The following is a 25,673-nucleotide window of genomic DNA, read 5'->3' on the forward strand; positions in this document are numbered from 1 at the left end:
ACGCAGGCTCCCGGCGACACAAGGTAAGAGCGGCGGCGGCGCTGCCCACGGCCCCGCGGGACGGGGCTGCCCTGCCCCGTCGGTGCCCGCCGCGCCGCCGGCCCCCGGGCAGACCCTCCTCTGCTTCCCCGGGGGTTGGGGGGGTGAGCCGTCCCCCCCCCCCCCCCCCCCTTCCCCCCTCCTCCTGGAGCAGAGCGGGGTTTGCTTTGAAAGGGAAAATCCACGGAAAATCCACCTCCCCCCACTTCCAAAAAATTATCAGAGGTGCGGGCGGCGGGGCAGTGTGCGCGCCCGCGGGGGATGGAACTCGCCTTGCGCGCCCGCGGGATTTGGGGTGCCAGTGTTTTTGGGGGTGGTTTTTTTCCTCTTTTTTTCCGGGGGGGGGGGGGGGGGGAAGGCTGCGCGGTAGGAGAGGAGACACTCGGCTGCGGCGGGGCAGTGCTCGGCGGGCCCGGGCGGACGGCACCCCCACCCCCCCTAGGGAAAAAAAAAAAAAAAAAGAGCCTGATCCTGGCCCCAGGGGGGCGGCGGGGCTGGGGGCGGTGACCCGGCAGCGACCGCCGTACCTGGGGCTGCCCCCGGGCCCGGCCGCCCCCGCGGGGAGAGAGGCTTTCGCGGGGCTCGTTTAATTAATGAACGGGAGCGGGCTGGGGCTGCATTGTGAGCCCTGATAGGAAACTTCCGCGGGTTTTCATTAACTAACTGATAGACAATGCCGGGGTTCCCGGCCATTCAGCGCGGAGGCCACAAGTGCTGTGGGGCTGGACGTGAATACAAACGTTTCCCATCGGGGAAACTGCCTCCCCCTGCCTTTGCTTGTCGTTTGGGGCGTGTGTTTTAAGGAGTTGTTTTTTTTTTTTTTTGCGAATAAAATCGGGTGGTTTTGCTGCCGTTGCTCAGGCGGAGAAGTTACAAATGTAGCAGGGAGCTCCCTGGGATGCTGTCGAAAGTTTAGGATAGGCCGGTGGTGAAGCTTGCAAATAAATACTGATACTCAGTCATATGTAATGATTAGTCATTTGTCATAATATTAGAACATCCTCTTTAGCTTGCCCGCAAGCAATCTCATTATATTTGTTTATTGTCTGCATAATTGGAACCATTTATTGGTATGTATTGAACACTGCCATGTTTTGCATGAGTGTTTACATTGTTTTTCATTTATTTTCTTTAGTTTGGCATAGGGAGTTCTATTATTTGCTTCAATTAAGGGGAATGATTTAAGCGTTGCACAGAAGGGCTGTTTAGGAAGTGTAATATTAAAACAAGATAAATAACTCTGCCTACCAAATAAAGTTTGGTTCAGAGTAACAAATACAAAGACTAAGTGGGTGCTGCAAGCAACGTTAATCCTGAAACAAAACAGAAACCTCAAATGATGCCAACGCCACCTATTTTAATAGTTTTTATTATATTCCCTGACAAAATCATATGTAATTAAAATCATAATTTCAAACATAGTCACTGATGAATGCATAGAAAATCAGATCCCTCTTAAATTAGCATAGTGTGTCTTAGCAATAATTAGACAACATCTCGATTACATGTAAACATTTGTCAAGACATTTTTCAGTACGCTTATTGTCCTTTTATTATTATGTATGGAATCTGACCATTCCTGAAAAAAAAAAAAAATCTCACCAGAGGAACGTATTTCTGAATAAAGATGCCTATATTTTTATTATTATTATTATTATTATTATTATCCATTTGTTTATCTGGAAACCTGTGATTTATCTTTTGATTAGTATGCCCAGACAGCGACAGAAAGATTTACTCTTTCATATTCTTCCTTTTAGATCTTGGATGAGTTTTGCAATGTGAAGTTCTGCATAGATGCCAGTCAACCAGATGTAGGAAACTGGCTCAAATATATCAAGTTTGCTGGATGCTACAATCAGCACAACCTTGTTGCATGTCAGATAAGTGATCAGGTATGTGGTGTTCACTTTCCGGACTTATTTTTTTAAGGAACTTTAAGGTGTCAATGGAAAAAAAAATAACAGCAATTCACAACAGATTTTGGCCTGTTTGCTGTTATGGCAAAAGATAAGGCACAGATGTGAAACGCAGAGCAGAATAATTTTGATTATGGGCTATATGTAATGTGAATTTTATATTTTTCCACATTGTTGTGCAATTCATAAATTTTTAAATTTTTTTTTTTTTTAAATCTTGTACCTGATAAAAATTGGGAGTGCTTTCTCAGGAATACAAAGGCAATATTTACTGATTTTGAATTAGCAGCGTTTTCTGGCTCCTGTTCCAGTGCACTTGGATCGCTAAGTAAAACCGTTGAGTTGATCAGAAGCTGTAATGTAAAATTAATGGAAAGAGTGGAGGGGAAGACACAAAACTGATAATGCTGCCAATGTAGTTATACGTATGGGGCTTTGAATTTGAATGCACGCGTTCATGAATATTATTATGCCTTCCCCTACACTTTGCTGGAACTCGTACTACTTGTATGCTGAACCAGGATCTGCAGTGGTTTTCTTTTTCTTTTCATTTCTTGCACTTAAATCCACTCTTTGTTGGGCTGAAACGTTACTTGTCCTTGTAAGTTGGAAGAAGGGCTGGGACAGGCAGGGGAAGGACGCAGTGAAACATTTTTTGTTTTCAGTTATACTGATGAGTTATTAGGTGTTTCTTAAACCAAGGTTTGCTTTAGTCTGCGGATAATACATGCCGTTATGAAATATTTTAATGGGTGAAGTTAGGTTAAGAAAGCTATACTGCTTTAAAGTAAAATATCTAAAATAGCAAAGCAACAACTGATTGTAAATTCTTGTTTCCAGTTTAAACTTTGCTACCTGCAACATAAGGTTCGATTCAATTAATCGGTGTTTCATTTTTCACCACCTAATTAACTGCATCAGGTGAACGTTAAAGATTATCTTTAGCTGAATTAATTGACTTGACAGTATTGAAAGAAGAATCACAACCAGACACAAAGCTTCAATTAGAAATCATTCGTTCTAATCAAATTCCTTACGTATAGGAAATGAACGTGAGACAGCCTGCTATTTCCAGCACGGCGTTACGTATTTCACTCATGTGAGATGGTTGATTAAAACTGGTTTAAATAACTTTTTCAGAAACTATGACAGAGGATTTTTTTAATTTTCAACTTTTACAATTCAGCCCTGAGCACACGTAACGCAGAATGAACCAGCCAACTGAGATATAATTTCTTTTTTATATAGCAGCTGGTTTAGCTAGAGAAACCATAAAGATTATTAGTAAATGCAAAATACATTTTCCAAGTTGAAATATGCTTTACACTGAAAAATGAGAAATTCTCTTAAGGCAGAACATTTATGGAACAGTGGTATGAAAAGGAAACTATATACATTAATGGAAACAGCAAATTAAAATATTTTCTGTTTAATAAGAGCTGGCATAGCTAGGAAAGATTAGAAGTGGAATCACGTGCATTGGTCAAAGCAACTTACTGTCTTTGCGTTGGTGTTGGCGATCTGCAACTGAAAATACACGTTAAGCTGAAACATCAGCATCTACCTCTGCGACGCAGACACGCACCCGCGTTTTGACGTTTTTGGAAGGAAAGTTATGGCGCTTTTAACTTTCTCTTTTTTTAGTGTTTACATTTCTGACATTTGGTAATGGTGGCTGTACTGCTGCCAATAATTTCTTTCATTCACTGGAGACTTGTTATTTATTTTGCACAGTATCGTGCTGTTCATAATTCCATATTTTTATAGCTTATTGTTGCTGAGATTTGCAAATTAAGAACTGGTTGTCTTTCAAGTAGCATGTTGTGCTGGGCGCTGTCAGCAAGAGATTGTTGTTCATTTGGCCCTCTGGAAACGCTGTACATTTACCCACAAAATTGCCCGCGTACTCCAACGTTTTATGACCAGAGCCTAAAAAGTTAATGCTAAAAATGTGCTCTTGAATCTTAAAGCGAAAAAGCCTTTCTAACAGCTCCTCCTTCTGCTTTCTTCTGGCACAAGCTCACCAGAGGTAATATAAAATATAATAGGAAGGCAAACTGGGAAATGGACATTACATGGCCAAACGTGTGCGTGTACAAGGAGTGACAAATGCAAGTCAAGACTGAGCGTGCATATGTGCCTGCGTATAGACTGCGTGGGGCTGCCTTTGGGTCACTCAGCCTCTGCAGCTCCTAGAAAAAAAGGGGGAAAAAAAGGAAGAAAAGGGAAAAAAAAAAAAAAAAAAGGAAAAAAAAAAGTGAAGCCTGAGGACATATATCAGTGGTCGAAGCTAGAGCTGGAGGGCAGAGGCAATGCAGCGCAACTGGGACAGGAGACCCCAGCTCTGCTGGAGCCGCAGCCAGTGATGGTTGCAGGTGTGCGGGGAGCACCCCAGTTCCTCCTGGTTCCCCCAGAAATAAGTGCCTCAGCAGCCCTGGTCGCGTGGGGAGCATCCCCTCTACGAGAGACACTCTCCCTCCCGAGGCACAGACACTCGATCAGCAGTAATTGTTCACCTCTAATTGCTTCAACTCATCTGTAAAATTCACAAGCAAACATTGGGCTGTACCTGAAAAGGTAAAAGATCTTGCCAGTGCTCCCAGCCTCATGCTGCCCACAAGTTTATGCTACTAAATTCAAGCTTGACTGACAGACAGGTATGATTCCCAGACTGCTTGAGGCAGGATTCAGATGAATCTCAGGGCGATGTGTAATCTAGTCGCTCTGCTAAGCTCTACCTTCTGTCTTTGACAAAAAGAGTGAAAGAAAAACTTTTTTTGTTGTTTTCTCTCTTGGAGTTTTTTCAGAGACATACCACCCCACCCCCTGACTCACGGTTGAGGTTAGGTTTCATCACTTAGGATCAACTTTACAAAAGGCCTGGGCTCTTTCTTATGACTGTATAAATGAGCTTTGCTAAGATGAACAGCTCAATAATGGTGGGATGCAGTCAAAACATGCACGCTGGATGCAACTCATGTTTCATTTGATTTGAGGTGGAGTAGGGTTTTAAAAGCTGCATTTTTTAATATTTTTTTTAATTTCAAATGAGGTTGATCTAGGATTTCTCTTTGCTGTCTTCCTATTATCTCCTGTCATACCCAATCTAACCTGAACGTATGTAATTCAAGATGTATATGAATAATAAAATTCCACAAACAGGGTGCTCTCATTTTTTTCCTTCCCCCAAAGAGACTGCAGTGTGTGCAGAGCTGCAGAGTCTTGTCACTGTTATTGCCCTGGAATGCATTTTTTCAGCTCAGAGTTAGTTAGGATTCAACACCAGTTTCTGCTAACTTGGACAACTCCTCTCTGTTATCGTTAAACATCTATTAGTTCAACTTTTTAATGACTTCAGAATGATTAGCCCTGTTAGGCTTTCTGGCAGCACTGTCATCCCAGTAAAAGCATTATTTTTAAATATATGTGTTAATGAAAGTGCAGTTGCAAATACAGCAGTGACTATAGCAGTGGCACATCAGGGGCTGTCACACGTTCCAGGCACATTTTCAGTCTGGGATCGCGGTCACCTTCAAGCTATAAGAAATATATATTTTTTAATATTTTTCTTTTAAGAAATGCAGTCGGTAGCAGTTGAAGTTAAAACTCCTGAATATTGTTTTTGTCTTGCTTATTGCTTGCAGAACTCTTGACATGGTACAGCTACATAATGCTGTGAAACTGCTCTGAGCTTCCAGGTCTCTTCCCCCTCAGCCAAGCAGCTCCTGAAGATTTCCCTTGGTTTATCCATGAAAAACTCACAGTGGCTCAAGATCAGTTTACGGAGGTTTCAGTTTGCTGTGTGTGCTGAAATAGGGTTTTGAGGCTCTTCTTTATGTGCATTTTGTGTTTTTCCTTCTACTCAAGTATATGCCACTGCAATGGGAGAAAAACCAGTAGTATTGCACTCTTAACAATGTGCCCGATGTCAGTGATATAAACTTAAACCAGTGAACCTACTGCTGTAGGTTTCACCAGATCTGATCACATCTTACAAGTTTTACAAACTTTTTTAATCTGCAGACACAGCTTCATGTTTCAGATTTTACTGCCGCTGCCCCCCCTCTGCGTCAGGCAGCTTGCAGGCAGCAAACGGCAGAGACTCCTCCGGCAGCCCTGGACACAGCCACCTGCAAAAGTTGTGTGTTTAAGGAATAGTTTTGAGGCTTTGTTGTCAGAGAGTGAAATTAAGGTTTTGGCTGTTGCGGGTCAGGAGGGCACACACACGCTGAGCTCATACGGGGCCCTATTCTGCCATGATTCTTCCTATGAGTTATTAGTTTATTAAGCAAATAAAGCTTAATCCAGCTCCCACTGAAAATCTGTCTCCAGTGGAGTGGGGTCGTGTTAGCTTAGGGCTGGCAGTGATTTTCCACTTACTGCATCTAGAGCTGAGGCTGTGCGTGAAGCTCCTGCCCTGTCTCTACGTCAGCTGGTGTTATCTGGAGCTTAATGCACTGGTGGTGTTACCACTCTTGGCATTGGCCTGTCCTGACGTGACCTAAAGGAAATTGTTTACAACCAAAACTGGCAACTAGTTGTTGCCATTTCTGCAAAGTGGTAAGCTTTTTTATTGACAATTTGTGTTTAATAGAAGTGGTAAGGCACATTTTCCTTAAGCAAAAATGCCCTTTTTGTGATGAGAGCTGTCAAATTATATGCTTGCTGGGAAGAGTACAGAGGATTATAGATGTCCACAGAGCCAGGATAAGGCTGCAACTCACTCGATACTTTGCGTGGTTCATGAATGGAGGTAGAAGTTAGAAGATAACTGTGTGGTGAGGTCACCTCAGGAGAATGGGTGGTCGCATGGAAGTTGTGGTCTGGTGTCGGTGGTCGGTGACGCCTCATCAGGTTTGCAGGGCCAGAGCAGCTCGGCTGGATGGGACAGCCCCTCACCCAGACCCAGGGCTTTCACAGAGGCTAGAATTCAACACTGGAATAAGACATGAGTATGGCTGGGGAGGTGGCCTGCAGCCCCTGAGATGCTGGAGAGGGTGCCCTGCAGAGGGACATCCTGAAGCTCCCTCCTCACTCTAGGGGAGCAGGAGGCACCTTTTACCCCAGAAGGTGGAAAAATGGGGATTCCTGGTGCCATTTCAAGAGAGCATGCTCTCTCCAGCACCTCCTGCTTGATCCGCTTTGGCAGTTTCGGGGCATTTTGGAAAGAAGAAAGGAAGGGGTTCTCAGTCCTGATGCTGAGGTGCTCCCCCACCATCTTGGCAGGGTGAAGGGGAGGGTCCTCTCCTCCCCACTGGGCTCCCACCCTTGCCCTCGCAGCCACTTCCACACAGACACTTGCTGAATTTTGCCTGTGATTTTTGCTCAAGTTTTCTTTGGGCCTCATGCTTGGGAAGGACTCTTCTACATTAGCCCTTGAAAAAACTCAAGTTCGTTTCAATTTATCATTTGCCTGAGTATGGCAAGAAGAAACTGGATCAGGTTTCATCATACAGTTCTCCAGCTGCAGAAGTTGTTCATCATAGGAGCTAAAATAGAAGCTTTGCTGTTGCGACTTTTTTCTTTCATTTTTTCCCATCAAATGTTTAATTATGGCTCATTGTGAGGTTAGGTATCTGTTCGCCTTTCTTATTTTTCTGGGGGGCATAAATCCTGATTCTGATCGAGCTCCTTTGAACATAACACTTATTATTAGTTTTGGAAATTTAATTTGTTTTGCTTTTCAGGCAAGTTCCACTCTTGCTCCAAAGCAGCGCGGAGGCAAATGCCAGTTGGCAGTGTGCAAGCCACCTCTCCAGATGCTCATTTTCCTGCCCCAGCTCGGGGCATGCTCCCCTCTGGTGCACTGGAGCCCCCCAAAGTGGCCGGGAGATGGGGCTGGTGCTTTGTTTAGGGCAGACATGCCCACGGCCCATGGCAGAGACCTGGAGCGTGTCAGGCGCTGGATGTTGGCGCAGGAGCAGCAGCGCAGGGTTCTGCGGGTGCTGGTGGCCTTCACCAGGCTTTCACCGGGGTGCTCTCCACCTTTGGGGTCTTCTGTTCCTTCCCACCGCCCCATGCAGAGCGGGTCCTCCACATGGTCCTCCCTCTTGCAGCAGTGTGGGTCAGGACAAAGTCACCTGTGGTGCCGGCTGTAAGTTCAGTGCGTCGCCTGGAGGGTTAAAGTACAAACAGCACTGACTCTTGAGCAGCATCTCTCGCCTGCCCTTAAAATCTGAATTTCCCAGGCAGCGCTGTGGCACATGCCATGTTTTCCAAAGCTCTTGTATACACAGGAATTCAGTTCTGTTGGATGCAGCGGAATACAGCTCCTCTTACGGGCTGAGCATGACAGATGCACGCGTAGCAGCTGGTGCCTTTGCTCGCTCTCATCAGCTGAAATGTCACTTTTTCTCCCCAAACCGGCATCCTTCCGTTAAAGCTTCCCGGGGGCGGAGGGGGGGTCGGGGCAGAGCGGTGGGGGTCTCGCCGGGGCAGGCGGGATGCCTGGGGTACTTCAAAGCACGTGGGCGGCGGCGGCCGAGCGCGCGGCCCCGGGCCGAGCTCGCGGGGAGTGCGTTTTCGCTATTATTTCAATTATTACAACTTCCTGAATAGGTTGAAGGTCGTTCATAATTCACACTTCTGTCATCTTTACACATGCCAAACGCAGTCTATTAAGCATAAATAAAATTTCAAGTGCCTGACCAGGAAAAGTAAACTGGGATTCATAACAATGAGGCCTTATTCATCCATTTAAAAGTAAATTGTGTGTGTTCCTTTTTTTCCTCCCTCCCCTTTCCCTTTACGGCTTTGCAGTTTGGGAGCTTTTATTTCTGCTCGGTAGCATAAATATATGACCTGCGGTGTAGGCAGGCACAGAGGACTGATGAGTTAGGCCTCCCCCAACTTCTCCCCACCTTAGACCCCCTGAACTTTGAAAGTGTTTCCAGATCTGGATCCGATTTTGCTCTTCCTATATAAACTGCAGTCACACACCACTGATCCCAGGGCATGTGAAATGCGCATCTGGACTTTGCTTTTATTTTTTTTTTTTCCCCCTCCCGGTCGTTCCTCTACCGTGCAACAGCTCTTCCTATACTTCTTGAGGCAGACTGATCTGGTGCACACTCATGAGTCAAGAGCACACGTTAACCCGAGAGAATCAGGTAACGCCATGGGCTTGGTAGGCTGAAGAAATGATAGTCAGAAAATAAAGCTTTCATTAGCAGTAGAGTCAGGGCTGTGTCTAAGAAATCTTCAGGCTTTACAATTTAAAAGTCCATTTATTCTACATTAGTGTTTCCAAATACAAAAAATGCTGCCTGCGCTAGAGGTTGCTGTTGCCAAAGCAAGGGCAGCCTGGAGGAGACCTGCAGGGCTGGGGGGTAATTTATGAGCTTTCCCATCTGGGGGCTTGCAGGACCCCCATGCCGTCTGCCCCAGTAAGCTGCTGCTGCCTAAAAACTTGGATAATGTAGTTGATTTCCATGGGACACAGTTAGCTGCTTGTTTTTCTCAGACAAGATAAACCAGGAGGTTTTAGGTGAGAAGAGTGAGAAAAAAGCTTTTCACATGAAGTGATAAGGACAGCTGTTAAAATCAGGTTAAATTTACCTGCACAATCGTTTTGGTTTAAAGTTCAATATATTTTATTTTAGTTCCTCACTGGAACTCAATCTGGTATATAAACTGTTAGTGCAGGTGGGGTTTTTTTGTACATACAGAAATTTTTAAAAACTATTTTTAATAATAACTATTTAGTATTTTAATAATAATAATAATAATAATAATAATGTCAGAATGCCAGAGCTGGAAATCTCTCACTTGGACCTTGTTTTGGAGGGTATTAGTTCTGAGATGCAAAATACAGAAAAATCATTCAACCTAAAACATGGAGTTTTTCAGGATACTTTGTCTTGTTTCCCTGCTGAGGTACAGAGAGGCTGGCAAGGTAGTTTCTGGTGGGTAGCTTAATTGTCTCTGATATCTCGGTGTTCTCAAATACATAGACAGGATAGTTGGTTACAGAGTTCACACCCTGGTTAGGGATTTGTCCCACAGCTGCAAGAAAGATGCTGCATCGTACCAGGGCTTCCTGAAGAGATGTGATGCACCCCAGCACAGGGCTTGGTGAACAAGACCCTCTTTATGCCTGTGTATGGTCCATGTGCGCTCACTTTGCAATGAGAGGTGAAAAGGTCTATCAAAATACCTTTGATGAGACAGGAAAAATACTGGAGAAGGCTTCACTGTGGTTTTTGTTCTGTCCTTGCTGTGGATGCACCGCTGACCTCAGAAGAACAGCTGAGTTTACCCTAGTGTGACAAAACCTGGGAACACTGAGGCAAGTCCTGGGCCGAGCTGTCCTGGGCAGAGCAGGAGCTTTGTCACGGTCCCTCTGAGATGGTGGAGATCCCAACCTGGCCACGGGTTGGGCCTGATCCTGCTCCCACCCGAAGTGGGAGGTGGGTGCTGTTGCAGCAGGGAGGTCTGCAGGTCTCTCCAGTCAGGGTGCAATGCCATACCCATATTATTTCTACCCAAAGCCAGGCAGCAACCAGGCTGATCTTCCAGAGATGGGACTGCAGCTTCCCTTTCAGATGTTTGGAGGCCATTATACTTCTGGAAGAAAAAAGCCAGTTTTCAATACATTTATCTTAATAAAAGGAAAAACAAGCATCGCTTAAAGCAAGTATTCACTGGATACGGTGCTGACATTAGATTTCTTTGTGGGAGTTAAAAGCTGGCTTCACTTAAAGTGTTTCAGTCTTTGATCAAATGAGTTGCGTTGCCCCAGCTACATCCCCAGCATGCCGAAGCCCACGCAGCAGCCCCACGTCCTTCAGCACCAATGGCAGCATCAGCTCCAGAGGGGATTGTGGTACCAGGCATTCACCCGGCTCTGCGAGAGACGTGCACGAGACTCTCTCATGGCTCTCTTTCCCCCTTGCGCCTTCCAAAATACTTGGTGGAGTTCAAAAGCCCCTCAACAAGGGGTAAAAATAGCAAGCCCAACCAGACCCAGCCGATGGTTCAACTAGGGTGGTTGGAAGAGTAGGCAGGTGCAGCCTGGGAAGATCAGGCTGCCTATAAACTCCTTCTCCTGGGTTTTGTGAGGGAAATTGGTCATAAGAAGGAGGTTGTGCTATGAGTATCTTGTGCCCGGTATGTTTTGCCAACACTTCTGGCACCTGGAGAGAGGTGAGCATCGGGGTGGTGGGACGAGCTGGCCCCTCCAGCCTCCACCACCACTCCTCTGCACACCTCCTCTAGAGGGGTTTTTGGGACAAAGCAAAGAAAAGAAAACAAATCCGAGGAAATGCATCTTATTTCGTTATTTTTAGGTATTTTGCTCGTATCTGTGGGCAAAGGCTGCTTATGTAGAAAGAAACCATTAGGCTATACGGCCACCTCCTGGAGGACATCGGTATGGGCTCGGCTCTCGGGGCCACCCGATGGGTGATGGTTCCTGTGTGACCGGGCAAGGAAAATACCCACATATCTCTAAATACCCCTGCTTACCTTGTGACCGATGCATCGGTTTGACTTTAAACAGCCGGGGTGATTGTCTGCCTGTCTCCCAGTGCACTGAAATGAGTACTGAGAGTTAAGAGTTTGAGAGCGAAACCTTTAAAAATACTTGTCTGAGAAAAGGCAAAGGCATCATTTTTTAGCATAGGAAACATAGCTGTCATGTGTTTTTGTTTAACAAGGCCTGAGGAAGTTACTAATATTTATTTGAGCTGCTTTGTGGAGCTTTTTAGTGCTCTTCACATTTCCTGCTGAGACAGAAATCAGCCGGATGGATTTTGGGAATTTCCTTTCGGCAGAGCCTCGCGGTGCTCTGGGTGCACCGCCCCTTCGCCCCCACGCAGTATCCTGCACCCCTGACAGGCTCCTTCCCAGAGCCTGATGTCACTTGTACAGGGGTCCAGGTGCCACCGGCCTGGGTCACCACCAGGCTGCTCACGGTGTTTCTTCATCCAGGACCGATTTTTCCTTTGATTCCCATTTGAAGCTAAGGGATAACCAGGCACGCTGGTTTGTATAAGCCTCTCACCTCACAGCTCTCAGGACTGTGCAGGTGATTGATACAGGGGGTTTGGATGGCTGTGCTTTAATCAGCAACATCTCACATCTGCTTTAGTACCTTTTCCCAGCGCGACAGGAGTTATCTCCCTTACGTGGATCACTCAAGGATGCATTTTATGGCTACTTTGTACATGGGTTTGGTATAACTAAGCATGCAAATTGCTGCTGATATTTGCAGTCATCACGCAGCTCATTTTGCAGCAGAGGCTGTTGAAAGCAATCGTCCTTTTTATCCTCACAGAGCCCAAAGCACCAATGGCTTTGTGGATGGAAGGAGCAGACCTGCCCTAGTCAAAGCCAGCACCTCTCCAGCAAACAGCAGCCAGCACCCACACCAGGGCAGGGTCTGGCCACATGATTTTGATCCTGTAATACTCACCAGCAGTGGTTTGTGTCTCTTTACCTGTTTTGGTAGTCATGTTGCTTTATCTTTTTCTTTTTTTTTTTTTTTTTTTCCCCAGATATTCTACAGAGTGGTAGCAGATATTGAACCAGGAGAGGAGCTCTTACTGTTCATGAAGAGTGAAGATTATTCACATGAAACAATGGCTCCGGACATTCATGGTTAGCCACTTCTTACTGTGTAATCTAATAGAAAATATCATTGATATTAAGCAAAAAACTAGGGAAATTTCCTCTCTGTTGGAATCCTTTTGAAACCTAGGATGGCTTCACTGCAGCTAAGGATGAGAGCTGGACCACATTTGTATTTGTCTGTCTTCTGCCCTCCTGTTTCTCTGAAAGCTGTTCAGTGAATAAACTAATATTATCACAGCTCATTCAGTCACACTGAAGGGTGAGTCTGCTATCAGAAGTGATGCCAACGCTGGCATTTGGGGGTTCTCTTTATTTTCTTCATCGCTCCATCATTCCAACCTGGTCCAACCAGGAGTAGAGCTTCATCCAGTGTTGTATTTGAATGCAGCTGAATGTTGCTTCATTTGATGTTTCATTCTTTGCCACTAATCTGATGAACTCTAGTCTGCACTGTTGATATTTCCTCATCATTGCATCCCTTATACTCCTAATGCTGTTCAGGTTTTATCCTCACTTACTTGAACCCCCCTAGCAGAAACAGAGGTCTGCAGATGTAACAGGGCAGTAGTAAGGCTTCAAGATTGAAATGTGATCGTTTTGTGGGTATTGCAAAAGGAGAACAAGAGTCCATGTCCTTATCTCTAGGCTGTCCTGCTCCTGCAGGACATATGTACCCTGATTATAAGTTATTTTTTGTCACTTAGCCAAACAGGTTTTCTGTCATCTTGAAAAGAAAAAATCTCAGGTTGTTAATGTTGTTGTCACTTGTGAGAACATTTGAGCCATTCTTCCTCCTTGTGCTCCTTTGATGCTCATCCGATGTGCAGATTCTGGGTCTGAAGCTCCTGAGCTGTTGTTCAGATTTGTCACCCACCTCCAAAAGCTCCTTTTGCTTTGCTGCCTGTTGGGCAGTGGGTTATACAGCCACAGCAGGGACTGGGTATAGGGTATCTGCTTGATGCCCATTAGGTTGCAATTTATGCCAATTTGGATGTTTTAGAAATTCTTAGGGATTTGGGGAGTTTTTCCAGTGCAGGATGTATCCAGGGCTGCACTTTCTTATAACTGTCTGTAAATTTAGACCAGTGTCTTTTGTTCTCTTAAAAAAAATGGTGGGGATTATTCATTCATTGTCATTTGTTTTTGTGTCTGTTTTTTGTTGTTTGTTTTTTTTTTCCCCCCCCAGTAACTTTGTTTAGTTGCTACTAAAGATGTCCCCCTTTTCAGGCATAGTGTTTTCCATGCCTAGTCCCTATGGTCAAGTACCTATTGTATAAATGAAACCAAAGGAAATCTCTGCAATTACATGGAGAAATATGTCCCACAGGGCTAATTTAGCAGCAGACTGAGCCCAAGTATTGCTCGCGGTCAGTGGACAACAAAGTCCTATGATGCTTTCGCTGGATCAACTCAACTGTCAAGTAACAACCAGCTACATATATTTAAGATTTCAGCCAGACTCCTCAGTGCCTTTCTGACTCAGAACTCCTGGGCATTTATATCTGCAGGGCACGTAACACTGGAGCCACACCAGGGTGTCTGGTTTCTCATATGGACCATCAGTAGAAAATCCAACAGAAAAAAATACATTGGGATGCTCTTCTCTGAGTTAGCTTTTTGGGATTTTCTTCAGATAATCTGTTGTTTTGTGGGAATTACGAATTAATGGAAGGCAATTATTCACTCCAAAGTGACACTCTAGCCATCTTCTACACTTGTTTTCAATAAGAAACTTGACCGATTTTGTGGAACTTAAAGCAAGGCTCTCTGCATTCATTACCCCATCTTCATGTGTTTCTGGCTTATTTTGAACAGGGTTGGGTGCTACAAAAGGATGCTAATGGAAATGAAGAGACTGTTAAAAACTCTATAAACACCCTTTTGGTTATTCTTGGTGCTGATGTTTTTGTCTAAGTAGGTCTCCCTCATTCAGAAATGCAGAGACTAGCAGCCTCCTCTGGATATCCGTTTAGACCCTGTATATCCCCCTTTAGGATAGTACATAAACACACTGACTTTTTTCCTAAGCCAGTGTTAGGGAACCCTGTTGAATGTCACCCAGGCAATTAACCGGTAGTATTGCAGTCATACATTGTAGAATTAAAGCATTAATACAAAGTGTCCTAAGGCATCCTTCTTTCTTTTAAGGTTCTTCTCTTTTTCACTGAATAGCCATTTATTTAACCACCCTGTCATCGAACTCCTGATGGGATGGTAGTTAAAACTGACTGAAAACTGATGTGGCCTCCCTGTGTCCAACCCCTTTGTCTTCCAGAGGAGCGCCAGTATCGCTGTGAGGACTGTGACCAGCTCTTTGAGTCCAAGGCTGAGCTTGTAGACCATCAGAAGTTCCCCTGCAGCACACCTCACTCTGCCTTCTCCATGGTGGAGGAGGACTTCCAGAAAAAGCTTGACAATGAGAATGACCTTCAGGATGTGCATGAAATCCAGGAGTGTAAAGAGTGTGATCAAGTCTTCCCAGACTTACAAAGGTAGGAGTAGATGCTTAAAACATAATCAAACGAGGCAAATTCTGTAATGGCTTCGGTCAGATCGTGCAGGGCGTCACCCAGGGCAGAATCTGATACCTTCATCTTCTATACAAACCGAAGATGAAGAAGGATAAGACTTCTGTGTCAATTGGTGTTTTGTGGCATAGAAAGCAATGGAGTCTCAATAAATCAGAAATTTGGTCCTTGTACTGGATTCCTTAGTGGGGACCTTAAACTAAGAACTGGATCTTCTGATGATCAGATCTTTAGCTGGCATGAATTGAGCTGGTTGCAGTGAAGTCAGAGGAGTGATTGCAGTTCAGATCAACTAAGTCTAGGCTCCTTATTTTTAGGTAGAAATAACTTTAGAACATTTCCAAGTGCTGTTCACTGATGCTACCAATTTTGTCTTTGCAAACAAGCCGTGCTAGTTAGAGGCAGGTTCTAGATGTTAGTATGTATATGTCTGTATGTTAGTACATGTTTATAGCTGTACTGTCTTGAAACACCGGGGTTCATCTTTTTTTAATGTATATCTGTCTGCTGAAACAGATAGACCCATGTGCATATGTACCTGAAATACGCATAAAGTAGTATCAGAAAGTATGACTTTTGTATGCTGATTTGCATATTTCCTGTCACTGTAATTTTTGTGGCTATTTAAAATATCATATTATGGTGCAGGTTATGGCAAATTTTGCAAATTACTGAAAGATCTTGAGAGTAAACTGGAACTTCTGCAGCACATCCCTCGCAGATTCACATCTTAATGCTTTGAGGACTGGGGCAAGGTTGACCTCAGCCAACATTTGATAGTAATGTTGAGATATGTCAACAGCAAAATCCTGGGCCAGATCCTCCACTGTGATGAGACAATGCATTTCTTAGGAAGCTGGTTTGTGTCAGCAGCAGACCTGGGCTGGTATCTCTTGCTTTCAGCCAGAGTCTGTAGCACAGCTCCCACACTCCCACAGTGTCTTTATTTCCTCTCCATGTTGTGTGGGCACTACCTAAGTGACTATTAAGAGCCCTTTTAGGGACAGCAGTGTATTTGCATTGCTTCAAAATCTTAAATTTTGTTTAAATGCCCCTTAAATATTAACTTGCCAATGTAGAGTGTTTGGTGGGTTCATATATTTCACAGAAATCTTTGCTAGTCCATGATTCAGGATGTTGTGGTGTCTGTCAGAGGTTAGGCCGGGTTTGTGCATACCCACTTGTGGACAAACGCCCTTTGAACAACTGCTCCTGGATGCTTCAGGTGCTTCTGGCTCTGCAAGATGGAACCCTCTCTCCCAAAACACAGACTCCTCCTGATGGAGCAGAGGTGGCTCAGCATCATGCGGGGGGTTTCAGATCAGCGTGTCATATGACCCGATCCTTACACTTCCGCAAAATTAGTGACACCAAAATTAAAACATGATGTCCCAAATGTTGCTCCCTGAATACCAGGTCAACCCCGCTGAGTGGGAATTTGTGCAGGCACAAGGTCTTATTCCGCGACTGATGTCGAGCCCTATGTGGCTCCACGTGTCTAATTTTGAATCTGATTGATTTGAAAGGGCTGATGTAGGTAGATCGAGTCAAAAGGGTTGTAGCACAGTGGGTGAGGCAGGAGTCTGGACTGTAACATTTTTCCATGTTGTGAGTTATTTGGTGTTAAAGTTCTTTTCTGCCTGCAAACCAGAGTACGATATCTAACATATGGGAATCATTGAGGAAATGTAAATTTAGCTTAAAATATTAAATATTGAAGAGAAGGGGCAGAAAACAAAGAACGAGTCATCATAAATAGATGGGCAATACTGTGAGAAAGAGTGAAAAATGAGAGAGAATGCAGTCATTCTCCGAACTCTTGAATTATTGAAAGGCTAATACACCACAAAGACAGTTCACAGCAAAAAAGTACTGGAGTGTGCTATATCCAGATTATATAAAACAAAAGGCCAGAATGAGCCATGCTTGAGGGTGTGTGTAATTAAATGGAGAAAGAGCTGAGCAGGAAGATGGAGATTTTGGGGCCAGGACTGCCCAGTGCTGATGGCACATCACATACCTGCGGCAGGTGTCCGGGGAGCTGGTGCCGGAGCGGGGACAGGAGTCTGTCTAGGTCTTACAAAAAATTTGTTTACCAGTGTATGATGGAGAGTCAATTGTTATAGAAGTATTAGGAGGGGAAGCAAGAATTAATTTTATCCCCTGAAGGAAGGAGACTGAGAAGGGTAGAAGAGCATCTCAGGGTGAAAGCATTTCCATTCCCTGTGGCTGAGAATGGAGGTTGCTGTTTCAGCTGCACAACCCAAATGTAAACCCAGTGGGTTTTGTCCACTGATTCAGCAGAGATCAGTGGGAGCTTCACATGAGGAAAGATTGAGCTGGTTTGACATCCCAGACTAAAAATCCCAATTTCCAGTGGCTTTTCTATGAATCCACTCTTACATTATGTAGTGATCTTTTCTCAAGCAATCGCGTGACTTACAACTCTGTATGTGACCAAGCAATACAGGTGATTAAAAATATATATTTGCTACAAATGAAAAATAGAACAGGAATTCAGAAAATTCAGAGATGAAAATGAATTCAAAGATGTGCAACAGAAAATAGGTGAAGATTGAATACCCTACTAATAGACTGAATAAACTACTAAGAAATAAATGAATAGTTACACAATTGAATACAGTTAATAATAATCAAGTATAACTTCACTTGCAGTCTACTGTATTTAGAGACTTTTTATGCTCATCCTGTCCTACTCCAGTGGAGTTATTCGTCATCTATTCCAGCTGTAAGAAAAATTGACTCCAATCTAAGGAGTGGGGTTATGTCAGGTGGTGGGATCCAGGGTTTGTTTAGATGGGAATTCATAAGGTAGAAATAATTCAGACTGCAGGAAAGAATTACTAGATGAAATACTGAGAGGTGTATGAAATTATCTCCTTAGGGAGCAATGGCAGCAGCATCTCCTGGAGCATTTGCAGGTGGCCTGTCAAAACACAAGAGGGTGTGTTATTCTGGTAGGGAGGAGGATGTTTTGTCTCCTGGGTGGGGTGAACCTGGTACTGAAAGGACTTGGGTCTGTCAGGATTGGGCCTTTGGGGCTTTTTTTGGGTTGTTTTGTTTTGTTTTTCTGTAATTATGTGGTCTGCTGTCTGATAAACCTATGTGTGTGGGACACCTCACTGAGCCCTGTTCCTGTTTCTGCAGCCTGGAGAAGCACATGCTGTCGCACAGCGAGGAAAGGGAGTACAAGTGTGACCAGTGCCCCAAAGCTTTTAACTGGAAGTCCAACTTGATACGTCACCAAATGTCACATGACAGTGGGAAGCACTACGAGTGTGAAAACTGTGCCAAGGTACAGTGAATTTGTAGGCTGCCCGGCGGTTCTTGTGCTGCTGGGTGCATGGGAGCAGGGAAGTGGGGGTGCCTGGGGCTGGGATGCAGGAGGGCACAGGGCTTCTGCCATGCTCCACATGGTTTCTCAAGGGTTTACACTTCTACTTTATAAAGATGTTATTTTTCTATCCTGTACTAAGTGAACGCAACTATCTCATCTCTAGAGAATCTCTTTCAACTTCCCAGCCCAGGACTTGGTGTGTAGATTATTTGCATAGGATGTGGTCCTCTGCGTTGCTTTTTATCAGATTCCCAAAGCCTGAGCCTTTTGCATGAGGACTAACTTGTTTTTAAGTAGTTTTGCTGCAATAATGGGAATTTTATATTGAGCTGACACTTGTAAGACCAAGCCCTGGGTTCTAGGACTGTGTCGCGTACAGGATTTCTCATTGTCACGCACACAGTTGTCTCTATAAAGTATTTCTGTTGCAGTAATGCTCAGAGGTTTCAAGCAGCCACATTTTGACTCATTTTCTGTGAAGTCCCTGACCTCAAAAGCACAATTTCTAACGGCAGGGTCAAAAGCATCTGCTGCAGTGGCTGCAAAGGGGGTGCCAGATCCACCAAATACTTGGCCGATCCTGGGAAAATGAGGCACCATCCTGCCGGCACAGCTCCCATTGACACCCGTTAGCAAGGGTTTTAATCTTAAATACTCTCAAATAGCTCCAAGGTTTGAATTTTAAAAGACTCTTGTAATAACTGGCTTCTTCTGCAGCCAAGTTTCTTGGTTAATCAGTACTCATTTCCTAGCAGGTTTTCACGGACCCCAGCAACCTTCAGAGGCATATTCGTTCCCAGCATGTTGGGGCTCGTGCTCACGCTTGTCCAGAGTGTGGCAAAACCTTTGCCACTTCTTCAGGCCTCAAACAACATAAACACATCCACAGCAGTGTCAAACCTTTTATATGTAAGTCTTCAACTAAACGTCTTTGGTTAAGTGTTATTTCTTTTGTTATATGCAGCGTAATCTGGAAGCAGGCGTTTGTGTTGTGCTCCCTTTAAATTTCCCACTGGTTTCACAAGGGCTATGAGTTATTAAATGAGTTCTGGATAATTTGTAGTCTAACACAAAGCGTTATTTTCATACGATTTTCCTTTTCAGACGGACACTGTATGCTATATAAATGTACCTGTTGTCCCAGGGATATTTTTCCATGCACAGATGCAAAGAGCAAGGCGGGAGAGAGATTTAGCAAGAAGGAGCCGTGCCAGGCTCGGCGACTGCAGCCTTGTTGCTTTGTGCCGTGCCAAGGTGGCTGCTCTCCTTTCTGCTCCACTGCACGAGCAGCAGCCCCTGTGCTGGATCCGGCTGTTAGTGCTGGCACAGGGGAGGAAGTGGCAGTGCCAGGATGGACAGGGGAGGGTGGCAGTGGCTGCCACCACAGTCTGGGAATCAGGGAGACCCAGCAGTACCTGTAAGGCTGCTTTGCTTTAGGAGTTAATTTTGAGCCACAGGGTCTCCGCAGCACAGGAGTTGGAAAATAAACCTTAGAGGCAGTGAATTTCAGTTGGAGGAGCTTGCCACCCTCCTTGAGGCTCTTTGCATGCCCCAAATTTAAGTATTGAGTTATTAGATCTTTGCCAACAGCTGCTCCGCTCCAGCAATAAAACTTGTCTTCTATGTGGGCCTGACTCTGTACTGGGCTATAAATCGAATCCTCAAAGTCTCATGGGTTGTGTTTACTGCCGAGCCAGAGCCTGCTAGGAGCTGGGTGCACGGTAACGTTACAGGTTGCTTTCTCTCCTTTCACCAGGGAAGCAGAGGCAGAAAATATTTAAGAATATTGTTCTTGGTAGTGCTCATCTCCACCACACTCTTTCCAGGCACCTGCTATGGCTTAAAAGGCATCTTGTGACCATCTCCCCTACTTGTCTGCTAAACTTCCCAATCTTTTGCTGCTCTCAGCAATAATTTACCAAAGTATCAACACCACAGCTGGACAAAGTGGCGGCCACATGCTAAGATAATTCCTCCAGAGGAGGAGTATTGGCTTGAAAGATTAATTTGTGCGAAATCTGCATACCTGCCATTGGGTTAGAGAATACTTTTGATTTGGGCTTCTTCAATGAGAAAATGTGTAACTAGATCCAATATTAAATAGCACTAATAATTTTTAAACCTGATTACAGGTTAAATAGTTACACTTAAAGATTATAATGATCAGAAAACAGTAACTTCTGGCTAGGTAGGGAGTCTTGAGATGGTCCTGTTGCAATTCCCTATCTAAAAGTCTGTAAGTGGCACCTCTCAAATGAAATAATCTCTCAAATGCTCCTTGTTACTATTTATTCTGATAAATCAAAACAGCAACTGGCATTCTTCATATGTACAGTGCGAGGGATGAAAACCCATTGAGCAACCTACAAATAACAGCCGTGTAATTGCAGAACAAAAGAGTTTGGAGACCACATGTTTGGTAGGCTTTGCCGAGCGATGGAAGGGAGGTAGGGTCACCTAAAGGAGATATCTGTTTTCCACCAGAAGGCCACACACCATGATTTACTCGTACCAGTCTGTTTATGACAACTGTCTCTTATTACAGTACACCGCCCAAGCTTGAGTGAAAACTCACCAACACTAAGGTAATTACTCACTGCCTTCACAAAATCTCCAGCCTCTCCAAATAGAAACCACATGCCATAATAGACTGAACATATTCAAAATAGTACTTACAGTAATTTTTTTAATAAGCAGAAAATATGCAAGCTTAACTGCTGGCTAATTTGGGGTCCAGAGATAATCGCGGTACAGAGTGTGCAGAGGCATGAGATGAATTTTTGCAATTTGGGAGCCAGATTGGGAGTCTGTGTTAAACCTGGGTCTGTAGAGCAATAAAAGCTGCAAGGAGGAAAGCTTCTCTTACAAGTTAGTTGCTTAAAAGTACGGCACTGAGGTTTAAAAGTTGTAATAAGGTGTAATAGGAGAAATCAAACCCAGCTTCTGTTGCTTTGATATGTGGAAGCAATTAAAGCTGATAACCATCCCCCATCAACTAAAGTTTAAGCAAAACTTTACTTGGAAATAAAAGTCATGTGATGAAAAAGAGGTAGATCTTATAACATGAACTGAGGAGTCCCGTCTCCTGGGAATATCCACAGAGGTTGAGGTGGCACAATCGATTTACAGAGTCTCCTCTGCACTTCACTGATGCCCTGTGACACCCAGGCTTCAGGTGGCAGTCCTCAAGAGTAAGACTGCTCTGGGGAGTAAGGACTTGGAACCTGGGCCCAAAATTTCTTTGACAGCCTTGAGATCCCATAAATTGAATAGGCTACCTATTAAATGCAAGAGGCACCTTAAGCAAGTAGCGCCTCATTAAATAGTTTAAAATAACTTTTATGCTCAAAAAGGTAAAGTCCTCAGTAGAACTGCTAATCGTTTGATTGAGGTTATAATAAATATTTACCTTTTTTAATGGCATTGCCATTATTGGTTTAGTTTAGTTTAAAACTGAGATAAAATATACTTAGTCAAATGGTTAATTTGCATCTCACTTCATAGTTTGTAAGGATATCTCTCAATTGTAAGTGCATATTTTTGCTTTTCTCCAGAGTAGAATATTTCTTGGTTCTGTTGATTTTTTGAATATATTAATGGAGAATAATAATTTAATAATGTATTGAGTTTTTGAGGGAGAATTTCCAAAACTTTAGGAAGACCAAATCCGTGCTGATCCACCCCTTTTCACCTGCTTGCCACTCTAGCCTACTTGAGTGAAGCATCTCTCCTCTCTCCTCCCTTCTCCCTTCTTGTCTGTCTTTTTACTTTCTCTTCCATCTTTTTTCTTCTTTATTTTTAATTTTATTTTTTTCTTTTCTTTCTTATTTTTCCTTGTGAATGAAGATTTCCAGCAGGAACAGTAACTGATACACAGCAACAAACATTCTTCCTGAATTACCACATTGCAAATTTCCTGTGTTTGGGCCCAATTCTGCACTCTTTACCCCACGAATTGTCCCGGGGATGTCAACGGGACGTGAACAGGGAAAACGGGTGGATCAGGCAGGATCAGGACCTCAAACAATAGGAGCATTGTTGCTGAGATATGAAGCAGCCTGCTGAAGAGGTAAACAGTTAAGAGATGACAACAAGTGGTCAAGTTTCTCAAGGGCAGAGATTTAGAGGAGCAGGAAGGTTAGCGCGGGCCCCGGTGCGAGTGGAAGTTAGAGGACGTGATTGCAGTTCATGGGAACCAAGAGTGCAGGATGGGATACATTCAATTCAGTTTCCTTTGCAGGCTTAAAATAGAGCCATTGTAAATTATGTCAGTCTGTCTCAAATCATGAAAATGATTGTTAAAAAGGCCTCAGAATACACAATGTGTATTGTTGCGTGGCTTTGATGTGTGAAAGATGAGAGCTTATGATATAACACAAATTAAATAAAAATAAAGTGGCCACATGCTTTTTCCTGGTTGGGGGAAAAAAAAAAAAAAAGGATTTATTACAGCGGGATAATACTGCTTACTGATAATGCTGCTGCCTTGTTTCTAAACAAGGCTGAAGCTGATACTGTTAGAAGCAAGGTAGTGCAGAGGTATGGACAAATTTTAGTGTAATGAAGAGCACAAGACACAGTACAGCCTTGGGACTTGCCCGATGCCCCTGCTCATCTGAAGGATGCCAAAAGGGGACATAGGAAGGTCTTGGGAAGCTGAGCGTTACTCTCTTCCAAACCACATTGTAACTTACAGACCTGTGATTTGGTTGCTGCCCCAATTTGCTCCCTAAGGTTTGTAGCAGCCAGAAAATCAGGGACCTGCAAAATCGCGTTTGCTTAATTGATGTGATTCACTCTTCATAGTGTCTCGCTCTGCACCACTGGAACTGCTCTCAGCCTCCTCCTCCTGCAAATGGTTGCTGGAAGCTGTGCTCCGACCTGCCAAGTGTCACAGGTTAGATCAGGCCCATGAGCTGAAGGTAGATCTCCTCCCCCTTGGGGTTTCAGACTTTCTCCAAGTGATGCTTTTGTGAGGCTGAAGCTATTCTCATCCCACAGGAGTTTGAAAGGAAATCCATCAAGCTGTTTTGAGCATCAGACAGGCAAATAAATTCTGCTGCATTCTTAAAGGAAGTTGTTGTTGAAATACAGTAAATTTTTCCATGTGCAAGAGACAAATAAGCAATATTAAGACTAGTAAAGTTATTAAGATGTGGAATTTAGAGTTACAGCATCCCAGGCACCTGTAGGGACTGTATGCATTACACAAATAGAAATACTTTGGACATATGGGAGTACTGGACTGAGGTTACTCAGGCTCTAGCCTGGACTTTCATGAGATTAAATTCTTAATTGTAAGTGGGAAAAAAAAGTTGTTTATTAATAAGGTTATGCACTTGGAAATACCTGGTTGTCTTCTCCTTCACCTCTTTCATATCCTTGTGGTCTTGCAGAATGAAAGCTCTGTGAGGCAGATCTGTCTATCTCCTGTCTGGTCCTGCAAATATTTATTTTAATGACTAACTTTCCATGTGTGAATAGTGACATAAACGGATGTCATTTGAAGACACGAGTGCTCGCTTGTGCAGGAGCACTGCGGGTTCCCGGCGCTTGGCGGGGTTCTGGGTGCTAATGCAACACAGAATAACAGTACCGGCTGTGCAGCACTGCAATACAAAGAGCAAACAAGGAAACTTTGTCTTTTAGTGTTTTCAGACCTTTTCTGGTTTGTTGGAGTGGGTTTTGGTGCTGTCTTTAGACATTTGTCTGCTTGGATGCCTTGCTTTGGAAGAGTACAATAGCTTTTTGTACATTTGTGCACCCAGACTTCTCCTTACGGCTTCCTAATTGACATTTGGCGGGTAAAAAAATTGTGTTATTTGCAAAATTTTGAGGGTGGGGGCGATTATCATAAAGCCTGAGATGTGTTGTTGTTGTTGTTTACATACAGGTGAGGTCTGCCATAAATCCTATACTCAATTTTCAAACCTTTGTCGTCATAAGCGCATGCATGCTGATTGCAGAACCCAAATCAAGTGCAAAGACTGTGGACAAATGTTCAGCACTACGTCTTCCTTAAATAAACACAGGAGATTTTGTGAGGGCAAGAACCATTTTGCAGCAGGAGGATTTTTTGGCCAAGGCATTTCACTTCCTGGAACCCCAGCTATGGATAAAACGTCCATGGTTAATATGAATCATGCAAATCCGGGCCTTGCTGACTATTTTGGAGCCAATAGGCATCCTGCTGGTCTTACCTTTCCAACAGCTCCTGGATTTTCTTTTAGCTTCCCCGGTCTGTTTCCTTCAGGCTTGTACCACAGGCCACCTTTGCTACCTACTAGTTCTCCTGTTAAAGGACTACCAAGCGCAGATCAGACAAACAAAAGCCAAAGTCCCCTCATGACAAATCCTCAGATACTGCCAGCCACCCAGGATATTTTGAAGGCACTAAATAAGCAACCATCAGTAGGGGAGAATAAGCCAGTGGAGCTTCAACCAGAGAGGTCCTCTGAAGAGAGGCCGCATGAGAAACTCAGTGACCAGTCAGAGAGTAGTGACCTTGACCTTGACGATGTCAGTACCCCCAGTGGCAGTGACCTGGAAACCACCTCGGGCTCTGATCTGGAAAGTGACATTGAAAGTGAGAAAGAGAAATTTAAAGAAAATGGTAAAATGTTCAAAGACAAAGTAAGCTCTCTGCAGAGCCTGGCTTCAATAAATAATAAGAAAGACCACAGCAATCATTCCATTTTCTCACCATCCTTAGAGGAGCAGACTGCGGTGTCAGGAGCGGTGAATGATTCTATAAAGGCTATTGCTTCTATTGCTGAAAAGTACTTTGGTTCAACAGGACTTGTGGGGCTGCAAGACAAAAAAGTCGGAGCCTTACCTTACCCTTCCATGTTTCCCCTCCCGTTTTTTCCAGCATTCTCTCAATCAATGTATCCATTTCCTGATAGAGACTTGAGACCGTTACCCTTGAAAGTGGAGCCCCAATCACCCAGTGAAATAAAGAAGATCCCAAAGGGAAGCTCTGAGTCTCCCTTTGACCTCACCATAAAGCGTAAGGAGGAGAAGCCACTTACTCCCATACCCTCAAAGCCAGCAGCCCCCTCTGCGGCAAGCCAGGACCAGCCTCTAGATCTCAGCATGGGCAGCAGAAGTCGAGCCAGTGGCACAAAACAAGTTGAGCCTCGGAAAAACCACGTCTTTGGAGAAAAGAAAGGAGGCGACCTCGAGCAAAGGAAAGCTTCGGAGTCCTCCTTACAGCACGCCAGGCCCACCCCGTTCTTTATGGATCCCATTTACAGG

At 44.1% G+C, this 25,673-nt stretch overlaps 1 protein-coding gene across 6 annotated transcripts in view; it reads left to right on the plus strand.

Moving 5' to 3' along the window:
* Positions 1-1,799: 1,799 nt before the first annotated feature.
* MECOM (MDS1 and EVI1 complex locus) overlaps positions 1,800-25,673 on the plus strand; it is a 46,902-nt gene continuing 23,028 nt past the window's right edge. For 3 of the 6 annotated variants that reach the window (XM_074912005.1, XM_074912006.1, XM_074912007.1), the window contains exons 1-6: positions 1,800-1,934; positions 12,455-12,557; positions 14,806-15,022; positions 18,227-18,374; positions 19,172-19,325; positions 24,310-25,672. In XM_074912005.1, coding sequence (XP_074768106.1) covers positions 12,509-12,557; positions 14,806-15,022; positions 18,227-18,374; positions 19,172-19,325; positions 24,310-25,672 — 1,931 coding nt within the window. In that variant the 5' untranslated portion in view covers positions 1,800-1,934; positions 12,455-12,508. Of the gene's footprint in view, positions 1,935-12,454; positions 12,558-14,805; positions 15,023-18,226; positions 18,375-19,168; positions 19,326-24,309; position 25,673 lie in introns of all 6 variants that reach the window. The other 3 variants (XM_074912004.1, XM_074912009.1, XM_074912008.1) reach the window with 3 other exon arrangements.

Source organism: Athene noctua, chromosome 8 (genome assembly GCF_965140245.1).
Source record: "Athene noctua chromosome 8, bAthNoc1.hap1.1, whole genome shotgun sequence".
In the NCBI taxonomy this organism is placed as follows: domain Eukaryota; kingdom Metazoa; phylum Chordata; class Aves; order Strigiformes; family Strigidae; genus Athene; species Athene noctua.